Genomic DNA, 15947 nt, shown 5'->3' with positions numbered 1-15947 from the left:
GGAGGGAGGAAGAGAGAGACACAGAGAGAGAGGGAGGAAGAGAGAGAGAGACATACAAAGGAGAAAGGAGAGAGAGGGAGGGAGGAAGAGAGAGACACAGAGAGAGAGGGAGGAAGAGAGAGAGAGACATACACAAGGGAAAAGAAGGAGAAAGGAAAGAGAGGGAGGGAGGAAGAGAGAGACACAGAGAGGGAGGGAGGAAGAGAGAGACACAGAGAGGAGGGGAACAGAATGTAGAAACTATGCTCTGAGGTCGAAAAAACCGCCGTCACTCAAAAATAGCAGTTATACAGTGTCCTTAAACTTCTAAAAAAGAAAATAATAAACAAACAAACAAACAAACAGAGAACTAGAGTTAAATAAAAAGAGGTGAAACAGTCTCTTACCGTTCATATGTGAATAGGACACCCCGTAGATTTTTCGTCCAATCACGTCGCTTTCCAGCGACTGCAAGAACGTTCCATTGTGACAGTCAAAACACTGGAGCCGGCCATTCTCTCGATCAGCGACACACAGTATATTCTGATCCGGTATGAGTGTCATACTGTGTGGTACTTGGAAATGATATGGGGCCGGAGTTAGTTCACCTAAAAAAAAAAATGTGTTAGCATAAATTACTTGTCAAAAATATTTTCCTTCATCCTCATAATAATAGTGCTTATTTATACTGCTCGACTTCTCAGTCCTATGAACTGAAAAGTTCCTTTCCTCTAGCAGTAGGCTACTACTATTATTGTGGTCAAATTCTCAAATTATTTTGAGGATAAAACCTTGGCTGGGATTGAACCCACGCTTTCCTGTTTACCAGGCGAGCGTCTTGACCAGTACACCACCCAGGCTAATAGAAAGAAAGGAAAAAGAATGTTCTAGTCAAGTTTACCTGTAGTTCTTGTAGATCGTCCAATTTGACTAAGGAACATCCCGTCTGAATTAAACTTGATTAGTCTCGCATTACAATAACCATCAGCCACCCAGAAGTCCCCATTGGGCAGAACCGCAACACTGGTCGGCTTACAGAAATGCTTGTGAGAACTGCCCGGCGTAAATGCCGTTCCTGTCGTTTTTATTGGAACGAGAAAAGAAAGTTAAACGAAAGTAAAACAAAATCATAATCATAATCGAGTGGATTGAAGCCCTTAATATCAATTTAATTTGAAGAAACCATTTACTGATGAAATTTGTAATGAAATAATGGAACAAAAATATATATTTTTCAAAGAGGTTTTAATAGAGGGAACTGCAACTGCTAAGGTCTTTTCGTCCCCAAAGCCAAGAGAGGACAGGATAGGAGAAATCCAGCTATTCCGAGAACGAAGCTTATCCGATCAGGATAAAATCCGCCCCGGGCGAGAATCGAACCCACGGCCTAGCGCTTACAAGGTAGACACGCTACCAACCAAGCTAACTAGGCTGACCTGCCCAGGTCCCCATTGGGCAGAACCGCAACACTGGTCGGCTTACAGAAATGCTTGTGAGAACTGCCCGGCGTAAATGCCGTTCCTGTCGTTTTTAATGGAACGAGAAAAGAAACTTGTTAAACGAAAGTAAAACAAAATCATAAACAAACTCATAAAGAGTGGATTGAAGCCCTTAAGATCAATTTAATTTGAAGAAACCATTTACTGATGAAATTTGTAATGAAATAGTGGATCAAAAATATATATTTTTCAAAGAGGTTTAATAGAGGGAACTGCAACTGCTAAGGTCTTTTCGTCCGCAAAGCCAAGAGAGGACAGGATAGGAGAAATCCAGCAATTCCGAGAACAAAGCTTATCCGATCAGGATAAAATCCGCCCCGGGCGAGAATCGAACCCACGGCCTAGCGCTTACAAGGTAGACGGACGCGCTACCAACCAAGCTAACAAGGCTGACCTGCCCAGGTATAGAATAGAATATACCTTGTTTATCCTTCTCGAATGAGAGTAAAAAGTCCCTTTATCCCAGAAGTCTAAACAAGGTCTCATATACCTTGTTTATCCTGCTCGAATGAGACTAAAAAGTCCCTTTACCCCAGCAGTCTAAACAAGGTCTCATGTATTTTATGGGTTTAAGGTATGTTGGTAATCAAGTAGCTAGGGGTAAAAAAACAAAAACAAACAAACAAAACAAACGAACAAAAACATACCTAATGTCATGAGAGGATTGGATGTTGCCGTGGTTGTACTATTGAGGCGTGGATATTTGAACACCTGATGCAAAGCGACATCTGTTATCCAAATGTTATCATAGGCGTCGATTGTTATACCATGTGGTAGATAGAACCTAGAAGAGAGAACATGTTAACATTTACTATTATAACCACCTGTTATATTAAAACATGTTATAACACCTGACACCTGGTGCAGAGCGACATCTGTTATCCAAATGTTATCATAGGCGTCGATTGTTATACCATGTGGTAGATAGAACCTGGAAGAGAGAACATGTTAACATTTACTATTATAACCACCTGTTATATTAAAACATGTTATAACACCTGGTGCAGAGCAACATCTATTATCCAAATGTTATCATAGGAGTCACGTCGATTGTTATACCATGTGGTAGATAGAACCTGGAAGAGAGAACATGTTAACATTTACTATTATAACCACCTGTTATATTAAAACACGTTATAACACCTGGTGCAGAGCGACATCTGTTATCCAAATGTTATCATAGGAGTCGAAGGTAATACCATGTGGTAAGTAGAACCTGGAAGAGAGAAAAACAACATCGTGCTCTTAAGGTGTGTCCAAACATAGTCGACCTGACACCCTGACAGGCGGACCTGTTCAGGTGTACTCGTCAGGTTTGCCTGATAGTGAGTGGCCGGCCTTAGCTTTCCCGTACGTGACATCACAATACATATCATCATTTCAAATTCAGCCACAATAGATCCCTAGAATAGCAAACTCTGATTTGCTGGTTGATATATCAATGTGTTTTTAAATAGAAATATTCAATTCAACCTGTAAGGATATATTTCTGCTCATTCTAAAAATCAAACTCGCACATTGTCACACCTTTCAAATTTATAGTGCTCAAAATTCTGAACACAAACAAAATCAGAAAACAGCAATATTTTGGATCACAAAACACTGGTCACCAAAGCAGCTAGGTATTCTAAAAACTAAAAAACTCACAAGTTAGCACCCCATGATTTGACAAGATGTCCAGTATTTGGGTCCAACACTAGCACAGTCTCAGTGGCAATAGGACCATCAGCTCGGTGTTTGTACAGATTATTGTCGTAGAATGTGTCGCTGTTCCACACTCTGTCACCACGATGGAACACGTACACATTAGACTGACTGTCGTAGGCAACTGATGAGACCTGCAAATTAAAATAAAATTTATACTGCTCGACTTCTCAGTCCTATGGACTGAAAAGTTCCTTTCCTCTAGCAGTAGGCTACTACTATTATTTATTGTGGTCAAATTCTCAAATTATTTTGAGGATAAAACCTTGGCTGGGATTAAACCCACGCTCTCCTGTTTAACAGGCGAGCGTCTTGACCACTACACCACCCAGGCTAATAGAAAGAAAGGAAAAGAATGTTCTAGTCAAGTTTACTTATTTTGAGGATAAAACCTTGGCTGGGATTAAACCCACGCTCTCCTGTTTACCAGACGAGCGTCTTGACCAGTACACCACCCAGGCTAATAGAAAGAAAGGAAAAAGAATATGGATAGAATTAGAATATAATATGAATAGAATAGAATGTGAATAGAACAGAATGTAGAAACTATGCTCTGAGGTCGAAAAAACCACCGTCACTAAAAAATAGCAGTTATACAGTGTGCTTGATCCTCTAAAAAAAGAAAATAATGAACAAACAAACAGAGAACTAGAGTTAAATAAAAAGAGGTAAAATAGTCTCTTACCGTTCATGTGAGAATAAGACACCCCGTAGATTTTTCGTCCAATCACGTCGCTTTCCAGCGACTGCAAGAACGTTCCATTGTGACAGTCAAAACACTGGAGCCGGCCATTCTCTCGATCAGCGACACACAGTATATTCTGATCCGGTATGAGTGTCATACTGTGTGGTACTTGGAAATGATATGGGGCCGGAGTTAGTTCACCTAAAAAAAAAAAATGTGTTAGCATAAATTACTTGTCAAAAATATTTTCCTTCATCCTCATAATAATAGTGCTTATTTATACTGCTCGACTTCTCAGTCCTATGAACTGAAAAGTTCCTTTCCTCTAGCAGTAGGCTACTACTATTATTGTGGTCAAATTCTCAAATTATTTTGAGGATAAAACCTTGGCTGGGATTGAACCCACGCTTTCCTGTTTACCAGGCGAGCGTCTTGACCAGTACACCACCCAGGCTAATAGAAAGAAAGGAAAAACAATGTTCTAGTCAAGTTTACCTGTAGTTCTTGTAGATCGTCCAATTTGACTAAGGAACATCCCGTCTGAATTAAACTTGATTAGTCTCGCATTACAATAACCATCAGCCACCCAGAAGTCCCCATTGGGCAGAACCGCAACACTGGTCGGCTTACAGAAATGCTTGTGAGAACTGCCCGGCGTAAATGCCGTTCCTGCCGTTTTTATTGGAACGAGAAAAGAAACTTGTTAAACGAAAGTAAAACAAAATCATAAACAAACTAATAAAGAGTGGATTGAAGCCCTTGAGATCAATTTAATTTGAAGAAACCATTTACTGATGAAATTTGTAATGAAATAATGGAACAAAAATATATATTTTTCAAAGAGGTTTAATAGCGGGGGCTGCAACTGCTAAGGTCTTTTCGTCCCCAAAGCCAAGAGAGGACAGGATAAAAGAAATCCAGCAATTCCGAGAACGAAGCTTATCCGATCAGGATAAAATCCGCCCCGGGCAAGAATCGAACCCACGGCCTAGCGCTTACAAGGCAGACGCGCTACCAACTACCAACCAGGCTAACTAGGCAGTCAATAGGATAAGGAAAGTAAAAATGTTCTTTTTGTTCCCAAAATAACCACCTTGATGATCTTTTTTTCTGTCATAATTTATTTCTCTTGCAGAGATATTTATTATAAACTCTCCAATTTTAAATCTCAAAAAACTTTTTTTTTTTTTTTTTTTTTTTAATAATAATAAAAAAAATTAAGGTATTAGTTTATAGTTTGTACTAAGTAGGGAATTTTAATTGTGTTAAGCATAAATGCTTGTCACAAATGTCGTTCCCTGCTTAAAGCACTACGCTAAATTTTATGACTTGACTTGGACTCGAACCACCAACCTCCAGATCCAGAGTCCACCGCGCTAACCACTGCACCACTGAGGTTGGTTAGTTTGTACTAAGTATTCTAAAAACTAAAAAACTCACATGTTAGCACCCCATGATTTGACAAGATGTCCAGTATTTGGGTCCAACACTAGCACAGTCTCGGTGGCAATAGGACCATCAGCTCGGTGTTTGTACAGATTATTGTCATAGAATGTGTCACTGTTCCACACTCTGTCACCACGATGGAACACGTACACATTAGACTGACTGTCGTAGGCAACTGATGAGACCTGTAACTATTGAAAATCACAAAATGAAACTTTGCAATCGAATTTGCAACCAATTGCCAGGACCACAGTATGAGTTTAAACTTTTCTTTATTTATTACTAGCCGAAACCCGTCGCTTCGCTCCGGATTTCTGCTAGTAAACCCTTAAGGGATGGCCGTTCCGGTGTTTGTACAGATTATTGTCGTAGAATGTGTCGCTGTTCCACACTCTGTCACCACGATGGAACACGTACACATTAGACTGACTGTCATAGGCAACTGATGAGACCTGTCCATATTTGACATGCTTTGCTGGCCAATTCGTTACCACATGGTATTCTGAAAGAAGACAAAGAAAATTAATGGTTGGATGGAAGAGCTCTTGCGGGAGAACGCTGCTATTTAAAACTAAGCCATAAAAAATAAAAAGATACATATCTTCTTAATATATAAAAATGAATATTATTTGTGTTGTGTGTGTGTTTGTTTGAACTTTATGCCTGGCCAAACCGCTCATCCGATTGCTATGAAACTTGTGAACTTATTGCTTGCACTCCCGTGAAGGTTATAGGCTATTTTCCGGTTTGTTTTTGTTAAGCTATGCTGAGCAAGACCACTAAATGGATGAGTCACATAAATGGCCTTGCCTTAAGGATTTACTAGTAGAAATTTTGTCTAGTAAGTAGGCAATAAATTTAGGTACCTAACACCTATTGATAAATATTTATTTGAATCAATTGAAAGAGGTAGTCAATTTGTAACAAGTACTTATTACATATGCCATCAGAACTTTCGAGGCTGAGTGCATATCACACTAGGATTGAAAACTAAAGGTATCAGATTCAATTACCTACCAGATGGTGTTTTTTTCTACTCTATGCTTGCAATGCAGAATTCACTCAGCCTCACAAGGACAATTGTGTAGCTACTTTAAACAATAAATAAAAAATTCTCAACAACTACCAAAAGTGGTTCATAAAATCATAAGTTACCTGCAGTGATTGGAGGAGGTGTTTTGGCATTTTCTCTTTCAACTTTTTCACTCCGTTCATATTGATTGTCCTGCAAGAGAAACAAATAATCAATATTACACTATTTATTCTGTAGATCAGTCAATAATGTACAAATCCAAGGGACAGGAGGTGTCAAAATTCCACAGAGTTATTGAGTCAATCTAGGTAGATTAGGACCAACACAGAAATAACCGTAAACATTTTAGACAGACACCGAAGCGAATACAATAGTCCGTCCCTTATACCTTTTTATTACTATTGTAATAATAAAGGAAGGACGGACTAAAAAAGGTGAAAAATAAATGATAGTAAAAGTGTGAAAAACGTTTAAAAAATATTGATAATTCAAGGGACGGCTTATTATTATAATAATGGGCCATCAAATATCAATACTTGGTTCTTCTTTCTTTACCGATTGGGTTTTTTTAGGGAGATATCATGGCTTTTTCCTATGTAATTCGTAATTGAATACGTTAATATGATGTTAATGTTATTACCATTACCATGTGCGAAATTCGTAATTGAATACGTTAATATGATGTTATTACCATTACCATGTGCGTAGGTAAAGGAGGAATACATTTTCAAAAGGCTTTAATGAGAGGATTCTCACACTGTGAGCTCTTTCACCCAACTAATGATCACCTTCAGGCCAAGCCCGTTGGCAGGATAGAGAATTTTACTTTACAATCTTTTATTACTCAAACAATTGATTTTTCAAACTACTTACATCAGTATAGGAAAGTGTTATCAGTCCAAACAGGTAAGTGGTGATTACATTGATCCTCATAGTAGCATCTGAACTTGAATTCTTGAGATTGAAGGCTCAAAGTTCCATATGGTATCACAAATGTTCAGTACTTTCTAAAAACACTACCGTTCAGGCCATAACGTTGATTTAATAACGCAAGTTACAATTATACAGGTGTTAATAGATAACAATTGATCAGTTGCAAATGGGTAAAAATTATAAATAAATGGTCAATTCCTATGTAAAAAGTTGGGAAAAATCCAAATCCGAGGTCGAAAATCCGAAAAAATAACTGTAAAAGGTCGAAAATTCAATTTTTATTTTCGCACAGTTCAAATACTCAAATAAAATTTCAAAATTTCCCGCCCCCCTTTCAAAACGATTTGTTTACATTCAAAGAGGTTCAGGTTCAGTGGATATCGATTTTATTTTTGAACCAGTGCAGGCTCATTGTAAGGGGAGGAGGTGAAGGTGTAGGGAAATGGCTTGATTTCTTAATTCGTTATGTGGAAAATTTAAAAGGGAATCGAATGCTCCCTCTGTTTTTCTAAAAATCCTGTAGAAAAATCTTTAAAGGCTGAGCCAATGGTCCCATTTTCGCTTTATGCTGCCGAGAAAAAACAGCATATTAATGGTCCAGACCATTTGTCATAATTTTGTGTATTAAGTTCAAAATGGCTTTAGAAACGTAGCCTCAACATTCGCTTCTGAAATCTACTGCAATCAGTCCACAGATTTCCACCTCCTTGAAAAAATTTCCTCTTTGGAAAAAACGAAGTGAGAAGCTAGCCACAAACTGGGTGCAATTTTTAGGGTGTGACGAAATATTAGAATTTTTTCTCCACATTTACACGTAGTGCCTTTGGACATGAAAAGATTTTACCACACCCTAAAAGTTTTGTAGAGTTTCAACTTTGCATTCATTGCTAGCTTCACATTATTCTTTTTTGGTCCAGTTGATCCCTTTGGACATGAAAAGATTTTACCACACCCTAAAAGTTTTGTAGAGTTTCAACTTTGCATTCATTGCTAGCTTCACATTATTCTTTTCGGTCCAGTTCGAAATTTTTGATTTTTGCATTGGACATGAAAAGATTTTACCACACCCTAAAAGTTTTGTAGAGTTTCAACTTTGCATTCATTGCTAGCTTCACATTATTCTTTTTGGTCCAGTTCGAAATTTTTGATTTTTGCCGTTCGCCGTTCCTGTAATTTCAGCCCAAAGTTTAATGTTCTTTTTCAAATCTATTTTATCCAATACCGTTTCCTAGCAGTTTATATTTCTCATTTTGTGCCCACTAATTTGACCATGGATTGGGGTAAGTACCATCAACCTACCTTTTATGACACGTAACTTCTCGGAAGTGATTCACGTCTTTTTCTAACCTCAAAAATTTCACCTTACACCTAAAAAGGATTGGAATTTTAAGGTATTAAATGAAAAATTCATCCATTGCAGAGATTAGAGCGGGAAGAACTTCAGAGGAGACTCCATGAGAACCCAATTACGAAAGAAATGACCCCCGAAGAGAAGTTGGCGGAGAAATTGAGAAGGCAGAAATTAGTCGAGGCATCAGATCTAGAAAACACTAAAGAACTATTAGGTGTGTATTTGTAGTTCTAAGCTACTTGTAATTTTATAGGTAAGTAACCACCTGTAACCTTGCCTTCCCATTTAGGTACACACCTGAATGGGAAGTATTGTGTTTCTTATTGCCCCTTTGATGAGGGATATACTATGGGATGAGGATGTTACAACACAGACCACAAGAGTAATGTAGCAATTGTTTCATTGGTACAAAATAAAAATGGCAGTAGAAAAAAAGGACTCTTGAAAAGTGTGCTGTGGTTTCAACAACTTTGAGAAGCACTGATCTACACCATAGATATGTGCAAGGCAGGTTTGCTACCTTCCAAGTTAACTAGGCAATGACTCTCATATGTATATTTGTACATTGCTAGGTTGTAGATTTTTTTTTCTTCAATTTATTTGTGGAACTAATGTTTATATTTTGATATTGCAGGTGTAACAGATATCTCGTCAATAGATGCCATGGACCCGGAAAGCAAGTTGGATTTCGAGAAGTTTGAATCGGCACTGAGTAAAAAGATTTCCTTCTATAGTAAATCCGAATATTTCCCCAACCTTATTGAAGAGCTCACCCGAAACCTGTGTGTACATTGTGAGTATTAGGATAGAAATCTAATCTAGTGAGCCAGCCTAGTTAGCTAAGCACATGTGGGAGACCCAGGTTCAATTCCTGATGGGGGAAAAAAAATTGAATGAAAGAAAGAAAAAAGAGAGATAATATTGATGTGCTAGTAATGTTATTGATGATGATGGCTACATAGTAATAGTAATGATAATGTTTTAGTAATGGTAATAATAATAATAATAATAATAATAATAAATAACGAGAGGAGAAGTAAAGAGAGGTGGATAGTGGAATAATGAAAATCAGGCCCGGAACTAGGTCGTCCCTACAATTTTGAGCCGTTTAACCGTACAATATCAGACCATTTAATCCCTAGTATTTTAAGTCCTTAGCCCTACAATTTCGAGCTCTTTAGCTCCTACTATTTCGGGCCCTTTAGCCTCTATAATTCCGGGCCCTTAGCCCTATAATGTTTGGTCCTTTGCCCCTACAATTTCGGACCCTTTAGCCCTACAATTTCAGTCCTTTAGCCTCTACTATTTTGAACCCTTTAGCCCCTACAATTTCGGCCCTTTAGCCTCTACAATTTTGGGTCCTTGGCGCTTCAGTTTCGGGTCCTTTAGCCCCTATAATTTCGGGCTGTGAGCCCTATAATGTCCGGTCCTTTGCCCCTATAATTCCGGGCCCTGTAGTACGTTCAATGTTGTTCAATCTATGCACTATGTTTATGTTAAGAGAAGAATGTGTATCGAATGGAACAAACGGGAGGTACTTGAGGAACTTTCTATGAGGAACACTAGCGCTACCGCCCGTTTAAAAATATTATGTGGCAAACAGGGGAAGTTCTAATTTCCAATAGCTTCGGAGTAGGCTACGTACGGGCAAAGTTCCATTTGTTCCTCCCTTATGACTCGAAGATGGGTAAATGAGGTTTCCATTCACATCTTGAATGCTTTAGTCTAGCTTCTAACTTCACTCTTCAGTGTTCAGTCTAAAGTTGCCTCTCTTGACCGTAGAAGAACGTATTTTATCTCGCAGAAAAAAAATCTACGTCTTTACGCCTGAAAAAAAAAAAAATCTACGCTAGTACGCTTTACGTTTACGCCTACTGAAAAAATCTCGAGAAAGTTTGTCATTGTTTTTTTTGTAGTGAATATAAGGAATTAAAGACAAGTTTTTGTGTTATTTTTGTAGGTTTGTCGTCTTTGTGTGAACTGTTTTTGTAAAAATTTTCCGTTTCTTGTTCTATTTGGGAGATAATTTTTCGTCAGAATGGGAGTTAAAGGTAAGGAGGTGACTTTTATTCGCAGTATGTATGTAGGTATATTTTTGATATCTTTCGGCGGACATCTGGCTTGGTTTTTTTTTTCTTCTTACTACCTGTATTGGAATTATGATTCAAAAATAATCCGGATCGGATACCGAAATTTCATTTTTATTTTGGGCGATCTTCGCCGGGCGAAGCCCCAAACTGAAGAAAATTGTCTTCTTCGCCTTTTTCCGTGTACAGACGGGGTCGGCGTTTTTCGTCAGCCTCTCAATCGGCCTTAAGGTAGGTAATTGCTTAGGGCTGACTTTTGGTTTTGGCTGCAAATTTTACGAGTGGATGTCCTTTGCACTCAACCTTTGCTATTTCTTCAGCAAGGGGAATTCAGGCTGATGGTATCCTCCCTATAAGTCACCCGGCCAGACATATTTCTAATTAGGTACACATCAACAACAAGAAATAGGTAGGTACCTACGTACAGTTATAACTGCTTAGGTACTCGTATGTGCAGTGTGCAGAAATGAGTCATAAGCGGATGTGCAAAGTAAGCAGGTTCACCATGCTTGAATGCCAGCGCGACTGGACGATAACTGTATAATAGGTAACTGTAGACTGTAGAACGTAGGTTAAAAACTAGACGAGACATAGGTACATATACCTGCCTACAAAAAACTTTGTTAGGTATGTTCAAGAAAGAACTAAGTTCCCGCCCAGGGGGGATTTTATCCTGACCGGATAATGTTCGTTCTTGGAACAGCTGGCTTTCTCCTATCCTGTCTTCCTTCTCTCTTCGAATTCGGGACGATAAGACGCGGCACACAGGGGATCAAGAAGAGACCGCCTTAACATAGTAATAAATACAGTTCCTACTACCAAAACTAGAGTAGGGGATCAGGGGAAATGTAGGGGGTTCAGGTTAGGTTTCTCCTACATCTTAAACATGTTTGGAGATTCTTCTGTCGTTATTAAGATAGAAATTACATTGATACATTGTCTTTTACAGTTGTTTCGATTTGTTCGCGGTATCCGCGGTTTGTTCGCGGTATTCGCGACTTGTTCGCGGTATTCGCGACTTGTTCGCGGTATTCGCGACTTGTTCGCGGTATTCGCGACTTGTTCGCGGTATTCGCGACTTGTTCGCGGTATTCGCGACTTGTTCGCGGTATTCGCGACTTGTTCGCGGTATTCGCGATTTGTTCGCGGTATTCGCGACTTGTTCGCGGTATTCGCGACTTGTTCGCGGTATTCGCGATTTGTTCGCGGTATTCGCAACTTGTTCGCGGTATTCGTGACTTGTTCGCGGTATTCGCGATGTGTTCGCGGTACTCGCGACTCATTCGCGGTATTCTTGGTTTGTTCGCGGTACTCGCGACTTGTTCGTGTTATTCGCGGTATTCGCAGTTCGTTCGTGGTATCCGTAATTTGTTCGCGGTATCCACGACAAACCGCGGATACCGCGAACAAACGACGAATATCGCGAACACATCCCAAAAATGTACCTAAAAACAACTGTAAAACACAATGTAACTTCTATCTTAATAATCACAGAGGAATCTCCCAAAATCAAATGGTTAGAGGTTCCCAATGGATCACTGGAGTTCAGCAACGTTGGGAGTGTTTGATATCCGGACGGGTGACCAATCTGAACAAGAAAAAGATATTAAAAGACACTGTCTCATGTACCTACAATACTCAGAAATTGAATAAAAACTAAGCAGTATCATAGACATCAGACAAATATTCGGTTTTGACTCACTGCCAAAAAATAAATAAAAAGAAGATGTAGAAAAAGAAGAGGAGGAGGAGGAAGAAGAAGAAGAAGAAGAAGAAGAAGAAGAAAAAACCATGATGTCATCTCACAAACACGTCCTATTGAACGAACGATGAGAAATCTCAGTTTACTCGACGCAACGGTTTTGCATTTAGTCTGTTTGTAGGGGTATCCACGACAAACCGCGGATACCGCGAACAAACGACGAATATCGCGAACACATCCCAAAAATGTACCTAAAAACAACTGTAAAACTCAAATGTAACTTCCATCTTAATAATCACAGAGGAATCTCCAAACCCAAAATCAAGATGTAGGAGAAACCTAACCTCGACCCCCTACATTTCCCCTCATCCCCTACTCTAGTTTTGGTAGTAGGGGGTCAAGGGGAGGTTTCTTCAGACCTAGATTTTAGTCAGAGCTCATTCTCTCTTCTGATTTCAGATTGGAAGGTTCTCTCATTCTCTGCTCCCTCTCTGTGATATCTCCCAATATTTCAATCTGGTTTTTCGGAAAACAAGAGTTCCCAGTAGAGTATTTAAGATGACCAAGGTGTCTTTCCTATGGAATTTTTCACAAGGAATCGATTGGTGTACATATCAACTCTTGATTAGTGACGTGGGGTCTGTTCTCGGAACGTCTGGATTTTTCCTATCCTGCCCTCCTCTCTTCGATTTCGAGACGATAAGTTCTCCTTTGTTACAGTTCCTTCTACAGCTGTGTCCACACATAGTCGATCGATGGTCGTCCGACGAGGTGAATCTATGTTGTCGAGGGAGAGTACTTTCAGTCGACGGGGTCGAATCAATTGGTGTACATATCAGGCTGGCTACCCTAACCTATAATACATACATATTTGAATTTAACTCTTGATTAATGACCTTAGCAGTTACAGTTCCCTCTGTTAAACTTATTAAGAAAAAAAAAAGTTCGGCCCGGACGGGAATCAAACCTACGACCTAGGACTTACATGGTAGGATCGCTGCATTTCAAGTAGGCTCACTTCGTAGGCCTATAAAGTCAATGATTAGATAATTAATTCTGCTGTTGGATTTCACCAATGACTTAATGAAAGATTTCACTAATGGGAAAATTTTTATTCATCCAAGAAGGAGTTTTCAATTATATATAAAAAAAAAAAAGTTTTTGGTGATTTAAAAAGGAGGAATTTTCAAAAACTCCTGTTCGGATCTTTAAAGACTCCTTTTTGAATCATTGAAAATTCTCCCATTGGTGAAATCTCTCATTACGTCATTATTTATTTGTGAAGTTTCCATTTATCAGTATTCAGTACAAATCAGTCAGTTAAATAAATATTCATCCGTTCAGGATAAAATCCGCCCCGGGCGGGAATCGAACCCGTGACCTAGCACTTACAAGGCAAGCGCGCTACCCTCCAAGTTAAATAGGCCAAGTATTTGTTTATCTGCCTACAACTACCTGAAAACGGCTACTTTCCCTGTCGCGTATAATATCTCTAGTAGCGCGGTCAAACTTTCTTGACTTGGCGGGGCGGAGCGCTACCGCGCTCCTTAATGTCGCCATAGTTTGCGACCAGTTTTTCAGACTTTGATGAAACTTGGCATGGCACTCTCATGATGTGTCTGTCACATTTTCTCGTCAGATCTCTTGGACCTAATCAGGTTTTTGTGGGGCCCCTTAAGGGCTTCAATTAAAGAACTTATGTGAATTGCCTCAATTCGTGAAACGGTTTTTTTTTCTTCCGATTTTGACGATATTTATTTTTGTATTGACGACCGGACTTTTGGAAGGTCCGTAGGGCGTAGGAACTTTTCCTGAGCCAGTCTGAACAACTCTAGTAACTGTTACGCCAGCCACTTCACTATTAGGTAGGCCTGACAGGTGGACCTGAACAGATGTACCTGATCTGGTGTATCTGATAGTGAATGGCGGCCCTTATTCATGACATCATGTTACATTTATGTACATGTACTTCAGCAGTATAATGTCCATCAGTTTCACGTGGGTTACGGCAATTATGGTGGTAGTAGATACCAAAACCAAATATAGACACCCGCTATGTAACTCTAGGTCTTACTGAGTCATTCAGTTTACTGCTAAACCGACCTCACTTGTGTAGTGGTAAGCACGGAGGTCTTTGAATCTGGAGGTTTGTGGTTCGAGTCTTGAATAGGAGAATATTGTCCATTGGGTTCATGTGGGTTACAGGCATTATAAAAAATCCCCCAAAAACCAGTTTTTCTTTTGTTTTGTTTTTTGGCTTTATGGTTCTCTGGACAAAATTTGCACCACCATTTTCGTGTTCCTGGTAAAGAGACCTTTAATTTGATATATAGGTCGACTCTAGGTTTGGATAAGTCCTTCTATGGGGACAGAATGACAGACAGACAGACGACACCGAAGCGAATACAATAGTCCGTCCCTTGTACCTTTTTATTACTATTGTAATAATAAAGGAAGGACGGACTAAAAAGCCCAATCTCTCTTTGTAGGCGGTGACCCTACCGCTTCCCCCCTGGTGCGGCGAGCCCCCACCTGGGTGCCGGCCGCCGCGGGCGAAATCCCCGACACCGCTTTCGAGGGAGGCCAAGACATCAACGGGGAGACGCTCTACATCGCCCGCGCGCGGCATGAGGAGGCACTGATTCCGGGGAAAATGGTGCCGAGTCATGGAGTTACTTATGTGTCGTGGAGCGGTGCGGAGCACGCCAAGGGAGAATACGAGGTAAGACAAGAGGCTATCATATCTGTCGGTCACGCTTGTCGTGGAGCGGTGCGGAGCACGCCAAGGGAGAATACGAGGTAAGACAAGAGGCTATCATATCTGTCGGTCACGCTTATAATAATAATCCCCCTCCCAATTATGTTTGGTTGAATCCCACAATGAGCATTGCTCGCGGGGATTACCTCTCAATGATCCCCCTCCCCCGGCTTGAGTTTTTGCTCCGCCTCGATTTTACATCATTGTATTGAACCTTTGAAAATAATTAAATAATAATAGTGTTTATTTATACTGCTCGCATAGGACTGAAAAGTCCCTTTACTCCAGCAGTGGGCTACTACTATTGTGGTCAAATTCTCGAATTATATTGAGGATAAAATTCCATACCTCAGCTGGGATTGAACCCACGCCCTCCTGTTTACCAGGCGAGCGCCTTCACCACTACACCACCGAGGCAGGTTAAGCAAGGCCTTTTCTATTGAATGGAACAGTTCCAAGTTGTGAAAAATCCAAATCTGAGATCGAAACTCCGAAAAAGTAACTTCAAAATTCCATACCTCGGCTGGGATTGAACCCACGCCCTCCTGTTTACCAGGCGAGCGCCTTGACCACTACACCACCGAGGCAGGTTAAGCAAGGCCTTTTCTATTGAATGGAACAGTTCCAATAGAGTAAAAATTATTTGATCGATTCCCGCGTAAAAAGTTGTGAAAAATCCAAATCTGAGGTCGAAACTCCGAAAAAGTAACTTCAAAAAGGTCGAAAAGTCAATTTTTACTTTCCTTATCCTATAGGAAGGAAAGTAACGC

The 15947-nt window shown here is 39.9% G+C and overlaps 1 protein-coding gene across 1 annotated transcript in view; it reads right to left on the bottom strand.

The window, feature by feature from the left end:
* LOC103514212 (peptidyl-alpha-hydroxyglycine alpha-amidating lyase 1) overlaps positions 1-7425 on the bottom strand; it is a 50356-nt gene extending 42931 nt beyond the window's left edge. Inside the window, exons 1-7 of the mRNA XM_026827248.1 lie at positions 7220-7425; positions 6469-6538; positions 5766-5815; positions 5308-5498; positions 2126-2262; positions 881-1054; positions 387-587 (exon numbers count right to left, since the gene is read on the bottom strand). Coding sequence (XP_026683049.1) covers positions 387-587; positions 881-1054; positions 2126-2262; positions 5308-5498; positions 5766-5815; positions 6469-6538; positions 7220-7279 — 883 coding nt within the window. The 5' untranslated portion in view covers positions 7280-7425. The remainder of the gene's footprint in view (positions 1-386; positions 588-880; positions 1055-2125; positions 2263-5307; positions 5499-5765; positions 5816-6468; positions 6539-7219) is intronic.
* Positions 7426-15947: the final 8522 nt, after the last annotated feature.

The sequence above is a fragment of the Diaphorina citri genome, unplaced genomic scaffold, assembly GCF_000475195.1.
Source record: "Diaphorina citri unplaced genomic scaffold, Diaci psyllid genome assembly version 1.1 scaffold1101, whole genome shotgun sequence".
Classification (NCBI taxonomy): domain Eukaryota; kingdom Metazoa; phylum Arthropoda; class Insecta; order Hemiptera; family Psyllidae; genus Diaphorina; species Diaphorina citri.
This window is presented reverse-complemented; position numbering and strand designations above follow the sequence as displayed.